The sequence below is a fragment of the Melospiza georgiana genome, chromosome 8 (genome assembly GCF_028018845.1).
Source record: "Melospiza georgiana isolate bMelGeo1 chromosome 8, bMelGeo1.pri, whole genome shotgun sequence".
Lineage (NCBI taxonomy): Eukaryota > Metazoa > Chordata > Aves > Passeriformes > Passerellidae > Melospiza > Melospiza georgiana.
Genome location: NC_080437.1, coordinates 14,859,075 through 14,876,523, shown reverse-complemented (window position 1 = coordinate 14,876,523; position 17,449 = coordinate 14,859,075). Strand labels below are relative to the sequence as shown.

The 17,449-nt window shown below is 36.3% G+C and overlaps 1 protein-coding gene across 32 annotated transcripts in view; it reads right to left on the bottom strand.

Moving 5' to 3' along the window:
• KCNMA1 (potassium calcium-activated channel subfamily M alpha 1) overlaps window positions 1-17,449 on the bottom strand; it is a 403,122-nt gene that overhangs the window by 173,170 nt on the left and 212,503 nt on the right. For 20 of the 32 annotated variants that reach the window (XM_058029031.1, XM_058029032.1, XM_058029039.1 and 17 more), the window contains exon 4: window positions 29-122. In XM_058029031.1, the coding sequence (XP_057885014.1) occupies window positions 29-122 (94 nt within the window). Of the gene's footprint in view, window positions 1-28; window positions 123-14,154; window positions 14,179-17,449 lie in introns of all 32 variants that reach the window. The other 12 variants (XM_058029021.1, XM_058029020.1, XM_058029013.1 and 9 more) reach the window with 1 other exon arrangement.

The following is a 17,449-nucleotide window of genomic DNA, read 5'->3' as shown; positions in this document are numbered from 1 at the left end:
CTCCTGCTACCAGAGAGACACTACTTACACGCAAGCCGAAGTAGAGTAGGAAGAACACATTGAAAGCCATGTCGATCTGTAATGTGAAATCTTTGTAGAAATTCTGGCAGGATTCTATTGGGCTATTTGAAAGACAAAGAAATCAGAATAAACTGTCAGTATGTGAGTTTCTACTCTGCTGAGAATTGTTTGCATTTCATTAAAGACCTTGATCCAGAAATCAGGTTTCTGTTTTCCAGTCGTTTACTAGATACAAGCAAGCATTTCAAAGGAACTGTTTCATTCATTCAGTTAGTCATTCATACAGTATTCATAGTCACCTCTTCAGGTAATATTTGAGAATTAACATGCAGATACCTTTAGGAGAGGACAAGCAGGAGAATACCTCAGGATTGCTTAACCCCACATTAACCCTTAAAGAACTGACTTCTTTCTAAAGGACACACCTATGATACTTTAGGAAGAAACCTAACAAGTACACAGGTACAGTGAAACATTACATGCTTTTAATTCATAAAACCTTTTAAAAAAATAGTTGCTTAGGAATACATTACCCATTAGCAACCTGGAGTACTTAGTCTTGTAGAATCCCTTGTTTATAAAAAGTTGATTGGATTTCTTTTTTCTTTTTCTCACTTTTTTTTTTTTTTTTGTATGGCCATTTAATGTACTTTATGTACAGTACTATGAACTGAGTAGAAAAGCAGCATAGCCCACTGGTAAAATTAAATAACAAAATAAATTGAAGAATTTGAAGCAGTACTCTAAGGGTTAATTTCTGCATGCAGGTTAATTAAAATACCCTTGTGTGTCTCAGGCAGCCATTGCAAATTTTAGCTTCTTATTTTATGCTCTATTTGACAGTGGGACAGATCCAAAGCTTGCTCTATACAAACTGGTACTTTATAAATATACTTTTATCTAAGGAAGGTGGTAACTTCCATAAGTATCATCAGTGATTTATTTGTAAGGTTTCTAAAACAGGTTGTTGAAGCCACAGTCCAATGTTGTAGTCATAGACCAAAGTGAAAATCATGTCCCAATATATGTTGATGTATATACTATATATACATAATGTCCCACCATATATACATATATATACACACATATATTGCAAATGATCCTGTGTTCATCACAAGTGTAATAGAGGGAAACTAGAATGTAGATCATTTGATCATTTGGAGCCCTAGAAAACTCCTTTTCAAAAAGCAGAAATTTGTTGGCTTTCTAGATCAAATAAATCACTGAACATGAATATAATACCAGTTAGTATAGCAGTATTTCTGCAAATATAATGCTAGACTGCTCAACAAGCAAGATTCTATGCGTTATGAATGTCAGGTACCTAACTTAAGGCATAAAGGAAATTACCTGGACTACCAGGTCATTACACATGCAGCCAGATTTTCCATTCCTTGTATACATTTCAGGTCAAACAAGTTAATTACAGCATGCTCTCTCCTGTCTCTAGATGCATGAATGTATACAGCAAAATTCTCCTTGATGTATAATAGCTTCATATTTTAAGAAGCTTCAGTGCTATAGGAAAGTGTATTAAAACTGTTTTTCAAAGGCTATTTGAAAGGCATTGAAGTTATGAGACACTTCTGTTATAGTTCAAATAAAATTGATTTACAAGAGCAAGCAGAAGGGAAGAGAAGCCATATGTTAACATACAGGAGAGCAGACAATACCCCATATTTACAAACACAGTTTTAGCTACAAAAATACTGGATGTAATTTGAGAACCCAACTGGATAATCTTCTGTAAGGCACTAATGAGAACAAAGGATTTTGTCAAAATAAGGTAGGCCACACACTGAGCCACAGTGCACCCTACCAACAGGAAATACAGAGAACAGAACCAACAACCCTGCACCAGCCCTTAACTCTGGGTTAGGCTCCTGCAAAAGCTGGAGAAATTCACCAAAGCTAATGGACTGCAGAGGCTTATAACCAGGATAGAGAGCAATTTTTAGTTAAGGTCAGCTAAGGTTGTAGCTAACAGCTCTACTTTTGTGTCACTGTCCTTTACAAAAACCTACAAGATCTGACAAATTATCTAATGCAAAATAAAACTTTTTTTTTGGCAAAACACTTAGCCCAATGGATGACAATCCTGATTTGCGACTTCTGTTCACCTAATACTAAAACCACTGTTTCTCCTAGTCATATCCTTTAAACTTCCTTCATTTCAGAGAGAATCCCTCTCTTTCAATATTTAAGTTGTCCATTTCAAAGACAAACACAGCATCCTTCTTTTTTATTTCAAATGATGAATTTGTCAGAAGGGCATGACACTGAAGAAATTATCAATTTTTTCACAGATGGATTATAAAAGATTTTAAACATTCTAAATTAAACTTTCCGTTTGGATATTTGATTTTTCTTCTCACTAGTAGCTGACATCTGAGCTGTAAGAAAAACAGGGCCAGTAATGTTTATCATTGCACAATTCTGCAGAAAGAAGCCAATTTGAAACTTGTCTTTACATCGAGTTTCCCAACATCAGAAGTGCTGTAAGTACTTCTTAGTAGTACACAAGGGTCTCCAGGACCAGCAATAATACTAATAAAACTCCCTGGTTTATATTAAAATCATGTGGCATATCCTATGGGATTTCACCCCGTTAGAGCAGCAAAGGTTTCACTTCTGAAAAAGACAACAGACTATTAGAATCGTTTTTACTCCCCTTCCATGCATGGTTTCATACATTTATACCACAAAAGGACAGAAGAAACCATGAGAAAATCAATGAAATAGGATACTAGCAATGACAGGAAAGATTTCATATAACTAGATAAAATTTACAGTAACAATGGAACTGTAAATGCAATGGGCACCTCCTCCTGAAAAAAGTGGCAGAATCAATACTCCAACAACTGGCATGCACATCTGGTAAATCAGCCAGCAAGGGAAGGAACCCCACCAGAGCTGTTTTTCTGGACAGAGAAGTACTGGTGGCTGATGACACAATAGGAGGTTGTCTTTGGCACAGCAATCACAAAACAATAGATTTTGATTTTTGGAGAAATAATGAGGGGGTCCAGCAGGACTCCCAGAGGGCAGGCTTTGGCCTGTTTATGAGGCTGGTTGAGAAAGACCCTTGGGATGCAGTCCTGAAGGGCAAAGGAGTCCAGGAAGGCTGGACATGATTCAAGATGGAAATTTTAAATGCACTGAAGCAGGCCATCCCTATGTGTCAAAAAGATGAGCAGGGAAGACCATCAGCCTGGCTGAAAAGAGATCTTTGGCTGGAATTCAGGAATAAAAGTGCATCATCTTTGGAAGAAGGGCCAGGCAGCTCAGGAGGGATTCAAGGATGTTGTGAGGTTATGCAGGGAGAAAACTAGAAGGGCCAAAGCCCAACTAGAACTAAATCTGATTACTGGCATAAAAGAAAATATAAAAAAAACCACTTCTAGAAATGCATTAGCAACAGAAGAAGAGCTTAGTAGAATGTCCATCTTTTATGGGACATGGGGGAAACATAATGCAAAGAACGAGGAGAAGTCTGGAGTACTTAATGCCTGCTTTGCAGTCTTTAATATTAAGAGCAGCTGTTCTCTGGGTACCCAGTGCCCTGAGCTGGAAGACAGATAGGGAGCAGAATGAAGCCCTCACAATCCAAGGGGAAATGGTCAGTAAAATACTACACCATTTAGAACAAATCCAAAGGGCTGCATGGAATCCACCCAAAGAAACTGAGGGGGGTGGCAGAAATGCTCACCAAGCTACTTTCCATCATTTATCAGCAGACCTGGTTAACTGGAGAGGTCCCACCTCACAGGAAATTGAGAAATATGACACTCATCTGCAAGAAGGATCAGGAAGAGGATTCATGAACCACAAGCCTGTCAGCCTGATCTTGGTGCTGGGCAAGGTCATGGAGCACATCTTGAGCCAGCACAGAGCACATGTAGGACACCACAGGATCAGGTCAAGCCTGTTTGTGTTTACGAAAGGCAGTGCAGCTTGACCAATCTGATCTCCTTCTATGACAAGGTGACTTGCTTGGTGGATGAAAAAAAGGCTGTGAAGGCTATCCAGACTTTAGTCAAGCTTTTTACACCAATTCCCACAGCATTCTACTGGAGAAACTGGCTGCTCATAGCTTGGACCAGCTGGGTAAAAGGCTGGATGGCTGAGCCCAAGGAGTGTAGATCTATGATCTGGTCAAGGGAATTGAGTGAGCCCTCAGTAAGCTCACAGATGACACCAAGTTGAGTGGGAATGTTGGCCTGCTGGAGGGTAGGAAGGCTCTGCAGAGGGATCTGAACAGGCTGAATCCATGGGCTGAGGCCAACTGTACAAGTTTCAACAAGGCCAAATGCCTTGTCCTGCACTTGGGTCAAAACAACCCCATGCAGTGCTACAGGCTTGGAGAAGAGCAGCTCTAAAGGTGTTTGGAAAAGGATCTAAACCTGCTGATCAGCAGCCAGCTCACTGTGAGCTAGCATGCACCAAACTGGCCAAGGAGGCCAACAGCTTCCAGCCTTATAACAGGAACAGTGTGTCCAGCAGGACCAGGGAAGGGACCATCCCTGTGTACTCAGCCCTGGTGAGGCCACCCCTCGAGCGCTGTGCCCAGCTCTGGGCCCCACGCTGCAAAAGAGCCAGGGGCCGAGATAAAACAGAAGGGAACTGCTGGGGAAGGGAGCACAAGGGGGCTGGGGCTGTTCAGCCTGGAGAAAAGCAGGCTCAGCAAGGACCTTATCACTCCCTACCACTCCCTAGGGACAGGTGTAGCAAGGTGGGGGTCGACCTCTTCTCCTGGATATAAGTGACAGAAAAAGAGGAAATGGCCTCAAGTTGTGTCAGGGGAAGGCTAGATTGGATATTAGGGAACAATTTTTCACTGAAACATTGTCACACGTTGAAAGAGGCTGCCTAGGGAAGTGGTTGAGTCACCATCCCTGGAGGTATTTAAAAGATGTATAGCTGTAGCACTTAGAGACATGGTTTATTGGAGAACTTAAAGGTCATTTCTAAAATAAATGATTCTATGATCCTCTAATAATTTTAAGTACTTTGAAAGAGCATCTTTGATTATCTATACAATTTTTACAACAAAACTAGTAGCTATGAAGCCCAGTTGTACAGTTATAATAAGCATAAACTACTTCAATGAGCAAGAGTGACTACAAGAGTGGTAACAAAATAATTCCATTTAATTTTACATATTTCCTGCAAAACTTTGACAAGGTGTTCCCAGCATCCTTAAAGCTTTGCTGCAATCAGCATTGAAGTCAACACTGTGCACGACAATTTTATCACATGCTGCACCACCTGTCACTTCAATTCAAAAGACCCTACTGCTGCTTAAAGAACTATTTTTGCCACCAGTTTATATCATGTATTTATTATTCTCGCTTATTTCTGTTTCGCATAAATGTTTGTAATGCATCAAAATGTTTCTACTGGAATTACTCCTTGAATAGTCATAAAATGAGTGTGAGAGTGCAAAAAATGCTTTTTAATGTTTTCTGAAATGGCTTCTGTGAGTATATTAATATGAAAATTCCCACAGAAGCCTTCAGATTTTTCCAGGATTTTTGAAATTGCAACAGAGCTGAAAATAACTTGAGTGGTTTTACTGTATCTTTTCACCTCTTGATAGGAGCTGTAAAGCCCATTGCAACCTTCAGATCAAGGGCTTAGTAAGAACTACCACCCTCTGTCCCAGCGCAGCCACTGCCATCATGACCACACAGAACAAGGAGAAGGAGTTCCAGGAAAGTCATTCAGACTTTCGACCAGCTTGGCAATCACAGTGACACCTGTCTGGACAATTTTACATTAAATGTTCCCCACAATGATGGGAAAGCTTTTGTACACCCAATTCAGCACTTAAAATAACTATATAATATGCAATTTACAGTTCTTCCTAGGTAAGGAAGTGGACTGTTTTATTTTTTGGCACATCGTGTCCATCTGCTCCTAACGGATTTTTGCCTTTTTTTTCTCTTACATTTTAATGACAAGGCATGCAAAGACTAATCCTTACCTGTGTTTAATTTTATTTTTTAAAAAAGGGAAAATGTTTATTTTAAGACATATTAATCTATTAATCTTGCATTTTGTCAAGTGTTTTGAAGATATGTATATAAAACTTTCATAAACCGCCACAGAAGTAATTACTTGTACTGCAACCAATTAAGTACTGATGTTAATATCTTACTACAGCTGCTACAACTTCAGAACTTTAAGAAGATATTGAAAATTTTAGAAATTCAGAGAATTTTCCTAATTTACAATTTTAATTTTAGTGAATCTGCTTTTTGAATGGTGGAGGAAAAGCCAAATCCATTAGAGAAACAAGATAAAAATATTTTTAGTTTCATATCAATAAAATAAAACATAAAATTTAAAGTAGTGATCATATGAAAAATCATATGAAAAAGAAGTTTTTATTTTCTGTACTCATGACAGTTTTTAGAGTGCACAACAGGACATTATACGAAAAGACAGTAAAATGCACACTTTCCATCAGAAGGAATGTCCATTGAGGAGAGTAAATTTTAAAATGAAATTATAGCTATGTACAGAAATACCAGTCGATGCTGCTAAAACATAAATAACAAATAAATAAATAAATAAATAAATAAGAGAAACCACTCAATATTTAGAAGTTCATTATTATGGCATCATTTGACACTCTACTCAGTGCACTTTCCAATTGTATTTCAATGCAATTAATACCTCAATTTGGGCATCTAAATTTTCTTTGTACATAAAACTGCTTAAAGTGGTGGGATTTTTTTCAAATTATTTTGTTTTACTGGAAGCTCCTCTTTAATATTGAATTCCCTGCAATTTACTTCTAGAGCAAACCACATTTTATGAAGACTAGAGTAGAAAAATTTGGCACAATTTTGATACAGTAGTGTCTGTTTATACTCCTTTAATACATGTTTTGAACAGTACAGCAAAAAAGAAAAATAAGTTGCTTATGGTTAGGATTTTAAACTCTGTTTCAGTGATGTAGTACTAAAGTAAAACCATAGAAAAGCCACATTGTATCATTTAGTAAAAGCAATTTTCATTTAAGGCAGAAGGGTTTACTCCTTTATGGTTTAGTCACACAGCCCAGAAGGGAATAAGCAGTTAAAACCTTCTTTACTGAAACAGGCATGAACAAACAGCAAAATAGCGCAGATGCCCATCAAATAGATACCTTGGGAAACAAATATCATAATTAAAGCAAATCACCAAGACTTAATTAGAACCAAAGATGCCAAACATCTTAAAAGGGACAGAGAGCACAACATACTTTTTCTTACTTCTAGCAGCTTCCTCACTTACTAACCCTGTGAGCCCACAGTAAGAAAAACATTATTTTCTCACTGTATCTGTATTCATCTTCTCAACGCAAGATGCTTGTTAAGTGCATCTCCGTTTAGAAAGCCTTTCTTTGAGTCATAGCACCAATGAGGTTTTTGACCACAAGTCTGAATTACCTCACTGTCCCTTGCCATGACGTGGGGCACCGCTGGGGAGCTCCTGCTGCCGGCACCTTCAGTTAGTGCTGCAGGAAGAGCAGGCAGAGTGAAGGTGGTTTCCTTGCCAAGGAGGAAGGACAGACAGCTGGACCACCAGAACAAGGCACTGGTCAAGGCAAGGGGAAGACGCCCTTGGCCTGTAGGAGAAGTGCCTCATAATCTGCTGTCACAGCCCTAAGGCCTGGGTCCATAAAACTCTATGGGATCATGACATCCCTGCTTAGAGATGTTTTTTAGGGGTTTCGTGCACCTGGAGCTAGTGAGTGAGGGAGAAGCAATCCCCTTCTCACCAAATTTTGTAGACAGTTATGGCCTGATAGCTGAGGATGATGTTGCAATCATTTCTTGTATCTTCTTATTTTATTTACATTTAAATCCTATTTGACCACTCAACCTTCTACATCTAAATTCTTAGCTGTTTCTCCTATACACACAAAGAGTGTGTGAACTTTCTGCTCCTGAAGTGTGTCAATGTCAAATCCTGGAGTACTTTGCCAATTCTCAATTCTGCCTCCCCTTTGCTTAATGGATGAAACTATGTCTCTTTCCACTCACAAAACCCCCTTAAGTTCAGCATGTAATGAATTTATTTTGGGTTAGTCTGTTTTACTATCTTTGTTTCCATCTCCATTTCTGCAGTATACACATGGAGTAGCCTTCCCTCTTCACTTTGATATGCACCTCACATATTCCTTCCGAAAATACTTTGATGATCTTAGACTCATACACACTAAGCTGTCTTTGAACTACATCACCAATCAGATTCCTCTTTGTTCAATTTTAAAATAAGTAAAATAGAAGTCTGATTAAAATAAAACTGTTGAATAACATGAAATAAAGCTCTCTTCCAAGATTTCTTACACTGTGTTTAACCTACACTTTATAATTTGCAAGCACTCTGCTTTTCAGAAAAAAAAACCAAAAACAAAACGCAAGAACACTTGAAATGTCTGTCCTTATTTCCCATTTCTAATTTCATTACAACATCTTCTACTATTCTTTAAAGTCTGACAGACCACAAGCTGGCAATAGACTATTACCCTTCTATTTCTAACCTAATTAAACAAGTCATCATGACTCATCTATTCTGCAAATGCATTCTACAACTTAGTCCTTCTTTGCAATCTTCCTAATAACTTGGGAGGAAACCTTGGCAAGCTCTCAGACTAATTTGGGGAAAAATGAACAGGTTTCCCTATCGTCCTTCAAAAAAACATCCAATATCAGAAGGAAAAAACCAACAAAACCAGATCAATAAGTACTAAATTGGCACAACTGTGTCTTTTAGTAAACATTTTTCTCAGAATCAGAGATTTTTTTTTCTTTTGATCCTTTCACTTCTCAGCATCATGTCATAAAGAATGGGCCTTAAGAGTTTATGTTGCTCTTATTTTCCCCTTTGACTGAAATTTATTTAAAATTTAAACATATATTTAAATGCTGTAACTTGGCAGTTTTTAATTAAAATTAAATCCATTTAGAAACTAAGACAGTTGTGGATTTCCCGTGGGAAAGAAAAAAGAAGCTCCTAATTTTAACTTCTGCAACATTCACATATGAAATTAGGAGGCAAATTTAGTTGGTACAACTGCAGAACAAAGGTCTGCTTTCCTGATGCCTATGTAATGCTACCAAATTTACAGAGCTATTTGCAATTGGCAACAAATTGACAGTCAAGTAACATTGACAATAATTATTTTACCTAAATGAATTAATAAAATTTGTAAAGTTCAGCATAATGCTCAGTTTCAATCTCTCTTTTTCAAGTTTGCCATTAATTTGAAGAACATCATGCTTCTTTCACAGACTCCCCAGTAAAACACAAGCCAATGTTCTACAGCACTCAAGCAAAATCAAATTGAGCTGAGCTAATTTCCTCAGCCCAAACACAAATTTACATACGATAAAAAAAAATTGCTTAAAATTTTATATTTAATTATTGGGATATACAGGAAAAAATGCATTAAAATTGCTCACTCTGAAAACAGCATAATAATTTCCTCAGGATGTGTGGCTATTCACTACTGTCTGCAGTAAGTATCTTTTCTAATTTTTCAAACAGAAGTGAAAGGAAGGTCCCTGAAGAACAGCAAAACACCCAGGAGCTCAGTGTTATAACAGCTTAAGGGGCTCAAGGAATCCTAGAATCCTTCTCCGTAACTTCTGACTTCTTTCAGTAGTGTATAAAAGACAGAGCAGGGGCTTTCCTGCAAAATACACCAGTAAGATTCTCATCCTAAGATAACTTAATTTGAAAACCTTTGCTAAGAACCACATAGATAAGTAGAAAGAGCTTACTGTTTTATTTTGCATTACATTCCTTAATTGCTCATCAAGAACACTGGCAACTAAAAATAGCATGACATTACCCTGACAAAACAATCTCCCTGATGACAAATCAATTCTAGGAAAATGACAGCACAACAATGCCTGGGATCACATTTTTAATTAAATAAAAAGGATTTCATTTTAATAAAAAGGATTTTGTGTGAGACTACTAACTTCTCAAAGAAAAAAAAATGTGTATACTGTTTCAACTAACCTTACTTTTTGGACAAATTTTAATAAGCCACTTCAGTTTTATCTCTTATACTGATTGTATTATGAAAGGATTTGGTTGAACTGCATACCTCATTTACTAAAGTCGACAATATTAATAATTTATCTTCTACATAATGATATCTTTCTATTACTTCTTGTCTCATTGTTACCTAATAGTTTTTATCAAAGTCTTCTAGGAGTAGTAAGTTGTAGCTGCTTGCCCCAGAAAAGAGAAAATTGGTGACATGCTAGCAAGTCATAGGAATACTACTACTCTTTCCATGTTGACATTGAACTGACAAATGGAAATTAATAAGGTTAGTGAGAAGTATATCAGCAGCATAAAACCTTTTCATTTTATAAAATACAGACAAACACTGGAGTAGATTCTTTGGAGAGATGGCGAATCTCTGAATTTTAAAACAGTAAATACTTTTCAGCCTGGCTAATATGGACCACTTACAGTCCTTGCGTTTGCATTAATCAATAGAATGATCTTTAAGATATTTCTTAAATTTCCTCTTTTTTTAGGAGAGGGCCTACAAACCACAGAACTCTTAGATAAGTGCCTGTTTGAATAAATTTATCTATAGCTACTCTTACCTTGCAGCAGGAATGAATTCCTGAGATTCCTTGTTCTATTTGTTTGCAGCTGCCATCTCTTAAAAATACCTAACAGTTCTTTTCACATTTGCTGTCCACTTCACTCACTCAGTTTTCAACAGCCCACCATCATCATGCATTTCCAGCTCCAACTACTCCTCCATCTCAGTGCCTTTGATTATTCTCTAGATACTGTCATCCAACTTTTAAAATTCTCTCTTATCTGACTGAATTATTTGAAAAAATATATACAATGAACAAAATTAGAATGTTCTCCATCTATCCTCTTTGATTAGAAATTAATATTTTTTTCTTTTGTATATTAGCAAAGAACAGAGCTCTAATTTTCTATTTTATATGCATAACTGATTCCTACAGATGATTTTGAATGTACTTTCCATACATTTCTTGCTAGCTTGCATACTGTATGTAACTTATAAAAAAAAATACTGTTGTTCTATGAAATTTTGTCTTATTTCAACCATTCTAACTGAGAATTACAAGAATACCAGAAAAACTGGAGTGTAAAATACTTACAGTTCATTCATGTCTGTCATTTCTAGAATTCCCTCCTGTGATATTGTGATGAAAAATATCTGGCTACTCTCTAGTTTTACTGAGTAGAAATAAACTTCAGCCTAAAGTATCTTATTTGGCTTTAACAACAGTGAATAATGTAAATGAACAATGTAAGTCAGAAGTATTGCAAAGTGCTAGAAAATTGACATTACATTCCTGGATCAGCTTCTTTGGTCAGGCTATCTAACAGCATGATCCAAATCTACTAGTAACACAATAAAACCTAGTCACATTGTGTTAATAGCAATTCTAAAGCAGACCCAATACGCAGTTACACCAGGCATGATATATTTTTTCCTATTTCAAATGAAGGCATAACATGAGCCATGTAAATTCCTTCCAAAAATCTAAACAAAATTGAAAGATATTTTAGTCTCAAACAAATTTTCATAATTTCAGACTCTCCCTCTTGTTCCTCTTGAGGACCTCCTAGCCTTACCTACCCCATCAGTATAAAGGTTTTTTGAAGACCCTTGCTCAATTAAGCCCTAAGGTATATTTAGAGTACCTCAGGTCATGCAGATCAGCTGCTCCCCTTCCAAACTATGAGATGTGGAGTATATCCCTGTAACCTGCCACAAGGAAGCCTGTATTTGTGTACTTGTTACACTTTCCTAGAGATACTGAACAGATGACTTGAAGTAAAAAACCTTGCAACTATCAAGAGTAACCATTCATGATGGCTTTGATTATACCCCGAGCATTACAGTAGAGCTGTTTAAATTCCTCTGCCTTGAACCAGCTCTGGGCACAATCAAGGCCACATTCACTCCTAGCATACATTAACAGTCATGAAAATCCCTTCTACCAGTTTTCTTTTTTTTTTAATCTAGACCCCTGAAGAGTCTTAATTGCATGTACCTTTAACTAGTGAAACACATTATAAATTTCTCTACCCATAAATTCCTCTGCTGTGGTTTAATTTCCACATCTACATAACTGCAATCTAGTAAATTTTCCTTCTCAAAAAGCTTGTGTCACAGCTGTTGCAGCTGTGAGACCTGATTATTTACCACCACTGGCTTAAGTGCAATTACCATATTCTTAAGGCAAAATGCTGATGCTATGAAAGACTCACTGAATAGCCACACTTACTTTGCCAAATAATATAAGTTTAAACAAAGAAAAAAATTAAGAAAATACTTAAAACTTTCAGAAAAAATTAGCCTGAAGCCTGAGTGAAAGTCTCACCCAGTGGTTTGTTCTAAATGGGAAAGACAAGGCTGCTTTTAGGCAGATTAATGACACTACGCCTTTCTTTTACAGCAGTAACTTTATCTCCATTAACAAATGGAATAAGAAACTGCCTACAGCTGTAGCAGTTGCAAAATCAATTATTAGAATCGTGATAAAAAAGTACTTTACATCAATATAAGAAGAGGATTATAGTAGAGTTTAAAATTAATACATAGTAGCCTTTTTTACCTAACACCTCTCAAAATGGCTTGCACTGTAACATCCACCACCTTTGTTTCCTGGCTGCTGTGCACAAGAGAACAGGTGTGTAGCTGAACTTACACACTGAGCTACTGGGAAGTCCAAAGGGCTGGTAAAATAATCCCATTTGCACTGAGAGCAGAAAGAATTTCATGTTACTGTGTAGATAACATATCAGACCCGGTTTAGAGTACTAACAGAACTTTCCTTCATTGTAATGGGGGGAAAAAAAACCCTGCCATTATATATGGACTCCAAGAATAATATAAAAAAATTAAATCCTAGGTAATCCTGAATAGCACCCATTCTTAGGGAAGCATAGTATCAGCATGTGGGTGGCATGACAACAGCTGTAGAAATTACTTGTCTTTTGTACGACTTTAAATATATTGTATGTATTCATTAAGTTACCTGCCTAAACATACACACTAAGAGCATATTTTCCTTTATATATATCTGTTTTCTATATGACCATTTTTCAAATATCATAACATTCTATATTATAGGCCCTAAAAGTTAAACTTATACAACCGACTCATCAAGATGAATATTAATTTGAAATCTGCGCATTAATTCTGACACCAAAAAGTGCACAAATTGTAACTTCCAAGCATACACTAAACATTTGCACTGATCAACAGTACTAGAAAAAACTGTGCTCAGACACAACGTTTCAAGTCACTTCCCAGACTGCTGTTTCATCATTTTATCAGGAAAGAATAGGATAAAAATTCAATCATATCTTATACCATGCTGATGAAAGGTTCATTTGAATACATTTAAGAACATATGAATAACAGGTTGGTTAGAATTGTCACAATGTCATTTGTAAAGGAAACTTCAAGTAGGGTTACAATTCTTCATATGGAATGTCACCATGTGTTTTGTAAATCAATAAATTTTAAATTATTTTGCAGGTTATTTATCATTTAAAAACCCAAAAACCTATTGAAGTTAAAACGTATCCTAAATTCTGAATTTCAAGAAATTATTATTTACAATCTTACCTCTTTTCACTGTCACCTGCTGCTGAAGTTGACAGCAGGGAAAGGTTTGTGTTTCTGATACTACTGGCACCGCTCAGTCCTTGTCACAACAGGGTAGTTAGTACATCCTTTCCTCCTCACATCTTGACCACACCAAAATTGTCCCTCTAGTCAATAAACTACTGTAATATGCTGGAAATTTTAAATACATAGACCTGATACATATTATGTCCTATTCATGCTATAATAGCTTAACTAAAGTTAGTGATAAGCATAATTTACTTTTGCCCAGACTTTCTTATGTTATGGTTTTGTTTTTAATTCCATTTCATGCACTTAATGCTCTAGACTGCATTCAGTGTATACATCATTATGTAAACACATTGGCATGCACAGGCAATACAAGAATAGATTATAATTAATCCCACAGACAACCAAAAAAAGGTGAAGTTGCATCATGCAATGAAACCAGCTTGGCCTGGGCTGCCATGCAGAAAAAAACCTACATCAATGAGTCTGCTGTACGGCTCCTAGGTAAGAGTTGATATGAAAGAGGTGAGTTATTTCAGCAATGAAGTCACAGGCTGAGAATGTTTATACTACTGTAAACAAAATACTGTACATAGCACCAGTATTACTCAGGGATGGGGAGAAGATGCTTGGAAAGGAGGACAAAAAGGATGAGAAAGAAGAAGAGGGAGGAGGAATTATAAATTACAGTAACCAGTCTGAAATCCAATTGGTTCTTTTAAATAAGCATTTGCTATTTCATTCAAAATAATTTCACTTGAGCTTTCAAAGGAAACCTGAATTTTCAGTATATTTTGAAGAAAAAAAGATGAAATAATGAGATACAGAGCAACTTCAAAATGTCAAATGTGTTCAATCATCGATGAATAACTAAAGATCATAAACACACAGATATGCAGAGGTGAATTTTCAATGCAGTGCACAGGATCCAAAAAACACAAGCTTCACTGATTTGAATGCATAATCAACCAAACTAAATGAATATGGACAGTAAAAAGGATGCATTGATATGGGTGATTTATTTGGTCACATTTTTCTGCTTTTCTAGTAAAAGACATCTCTGCTGAATTAAGCAGCTTTTTTTTTCAGAACTTGTCTTGAATTGCCTTTACCTTACTCACCTTCACAGTTGCACCGAACATAACAACATGACTGGAATTACAGAGTGACCACCTAGCCTGTTCTAAATCATGTACATTGGGCACAGTACTGCATAGCCTCATTCCAGAGAGCTCAGAAAGACCTAACTGAGCAGGTAATTTATTTTATTGCAGCATTCACTTGAGGTACTACCCTGTGACGATAACTGTATGATTTTGTAGCATTGTAACATATTATTATGTGTGTTCCATTACAAAAGGATTTGTTCCATGTTTATCAATAGGCGTATTGTTTTCAAGCAATTTTTCTTAATTACCTCTAAATGTATATTATCACTCTTTTTTTAGCACAGTTCACAAATATATAAACTACTTATGCAGGATAGCAATTCACACAACATCAAAAAATAGCTTTAACAAGAAAACTAAATTTCACTTACTGTATAAGATTTTTAATAGAATCTATTATCCATTTGCTGTACAATTACTTTGGTATCTTTGTTTTTATGTACTAGTACTTTGTGAAATATTAATTTTTTAGTTGTTAAACTGTCATAGAAATTTAGATTAAAATAAAATCAAATAATTGACAGTAGAAGTAATTTTCTGGCCTCTTAAAATGTCTTAGAATATTTGCAGAGAAACTGGTCAATATATTTGTAATTTGACAGGTAAAAAAAATTCTAAATTTTTAATTCCAGATATAAAACCTCCAATTGTACTACTCCTACATAGTGAAATTCACATTCTTTTTCCAGACAAACACTTCTAACTTTTTCAAAGAAACAGAACTTGCAGTCGAGACTCATACCACTTTTGGCCACTGTGTGCTATTTAACATTATCTTTCATTAGTTGCTTATTAAACATGTGAATATCTTCTAAGGGTGTACAAATATGCCCTTACAAACTGCTGCACAGTGCATGCAAATGTTATCACCTGAGAAGGAGGTTACTTAGTCAAGAGCAATTAAAGCACTGCTGACAAAGCCAGAAACCCAGTCAATTGTTTAATGCAAGCAGATGAGGAGCCCAAAAATTTTGGAACTCACAGACTTCCAAAGTGTACCATTCAAATAGCTCCAGTACAGTCAGGAATTATGGCATACACAGTATGTACTATGACATATATGTATGTATCACAGCACAAATGATACATACTATATATGGACACTTTCCCATTCTTGTGGAAATAGAAGAATCTTTCTTATGTAACTTGAAAAGCATTGACTCAGCAAGAAGATGAAAAGCAGTCCTTAAATTTCTTCTCAATAAAAACAATACAGCAGTAATCTTTCATTTAGTTATGATAGAGAAATCCTCGAGATTCACACAACACACAGCTGGTCTGAGCTCTACAATGTCATCACTGTGAATATGAACAGAACATAGTAAACACAAAAGGAGAAGAATCATATGCTTGGTATCTGCTACTAATGCAGCAGAGCATGATAGAAGCTCCAAGAGTAAGGATCTCCAATGATCAGGTTACAGTACAGTTTAGCATTCATTTACTCAACAGTTTGTCCTACACTGATTTTTAGCTATAAAACCAGCTCATTTGGAGATTTAACTATTAGGTGTAAGAAGAGATTCATCTGTTTTCAGATTGCAGCTCGAAACCAACCTCATGTTAGAAAAGTTTCCCTGCTTCAGCTGGAGAGAAGATATCAAACTCATTTATTTCCTAACAATCTACAATCTAAAATAGCAGGAATTTCTCTCTTTTGCTGTAGCCAAAGGCCATAACAAACTTTACATAGTTCATACAAGTCTGTTGCAAATTATAAAACCTAATCATTATGAAGGGTAGTGTACTATTTAAAATAAATGACCAGAACTATCAAGTGTAACTAAATTTCTGAGATATTTAGCCCTGGAGTCAATTCCTTCCAATCCCTGAACATAAAACTCCTTTTGATAAACCAATTTCTGGGAAAGTTTAGTTTGACAAAACAAGGGATCCAATTCCTAGTTGTAGTTTTCTGTTTTGAGGACTTGGCTTCACTTAACCAGGTAAGTGAGTTAATTAGACTTATGAACTATTTGACTGAAGATGGACATAAGCAAGTTCAGGAACAACAGAGTGACTGGATTCATATCCATTAACCTGTGGCGATTTCAACAATTACATTGCCACTGCATTTAGCTACAAAACCAAATGCATTGAAGTTTCAAATTTTCCCTAGGCAGCAAAGCTTATTCAATTTGCATCAGACATTCATGTTTATGACAGAGAGCTGGTTTAGAGAAAAAGCTTTCTTTCCTATGAACTAAGAGTGCCTTGAGACAAGCCTTGAGATATCATGCTCAAAGAGTCCACAATGCATGTACTTAGTCATCCTTTCACATCAGGCTGGAATAACACCAGCCTATCCTGATTGCTGTAGCTGTTTACTTCACTTCTGTCCCCAGCTCAAGCAAGCCCATTACTTTTCCTTTCCAAAATTCACTCCCTTCCCAGCCAGTTTCTCTCACATTAAGGAAAGAAGAAAAAAAAAAACCAAACAAAAACAAACCCCACTATATCCCTAATGGTGTAATTCTTCCCATAAACACCATCTAAGGACCACACAACAGTTTGCCCCCGTCTGCCCAGGATTTTCTCTCTAATGTGATTCCATACTTGAAGCAGTTCCATGTAAGTGAATTAGCACAACAAATATTACTAA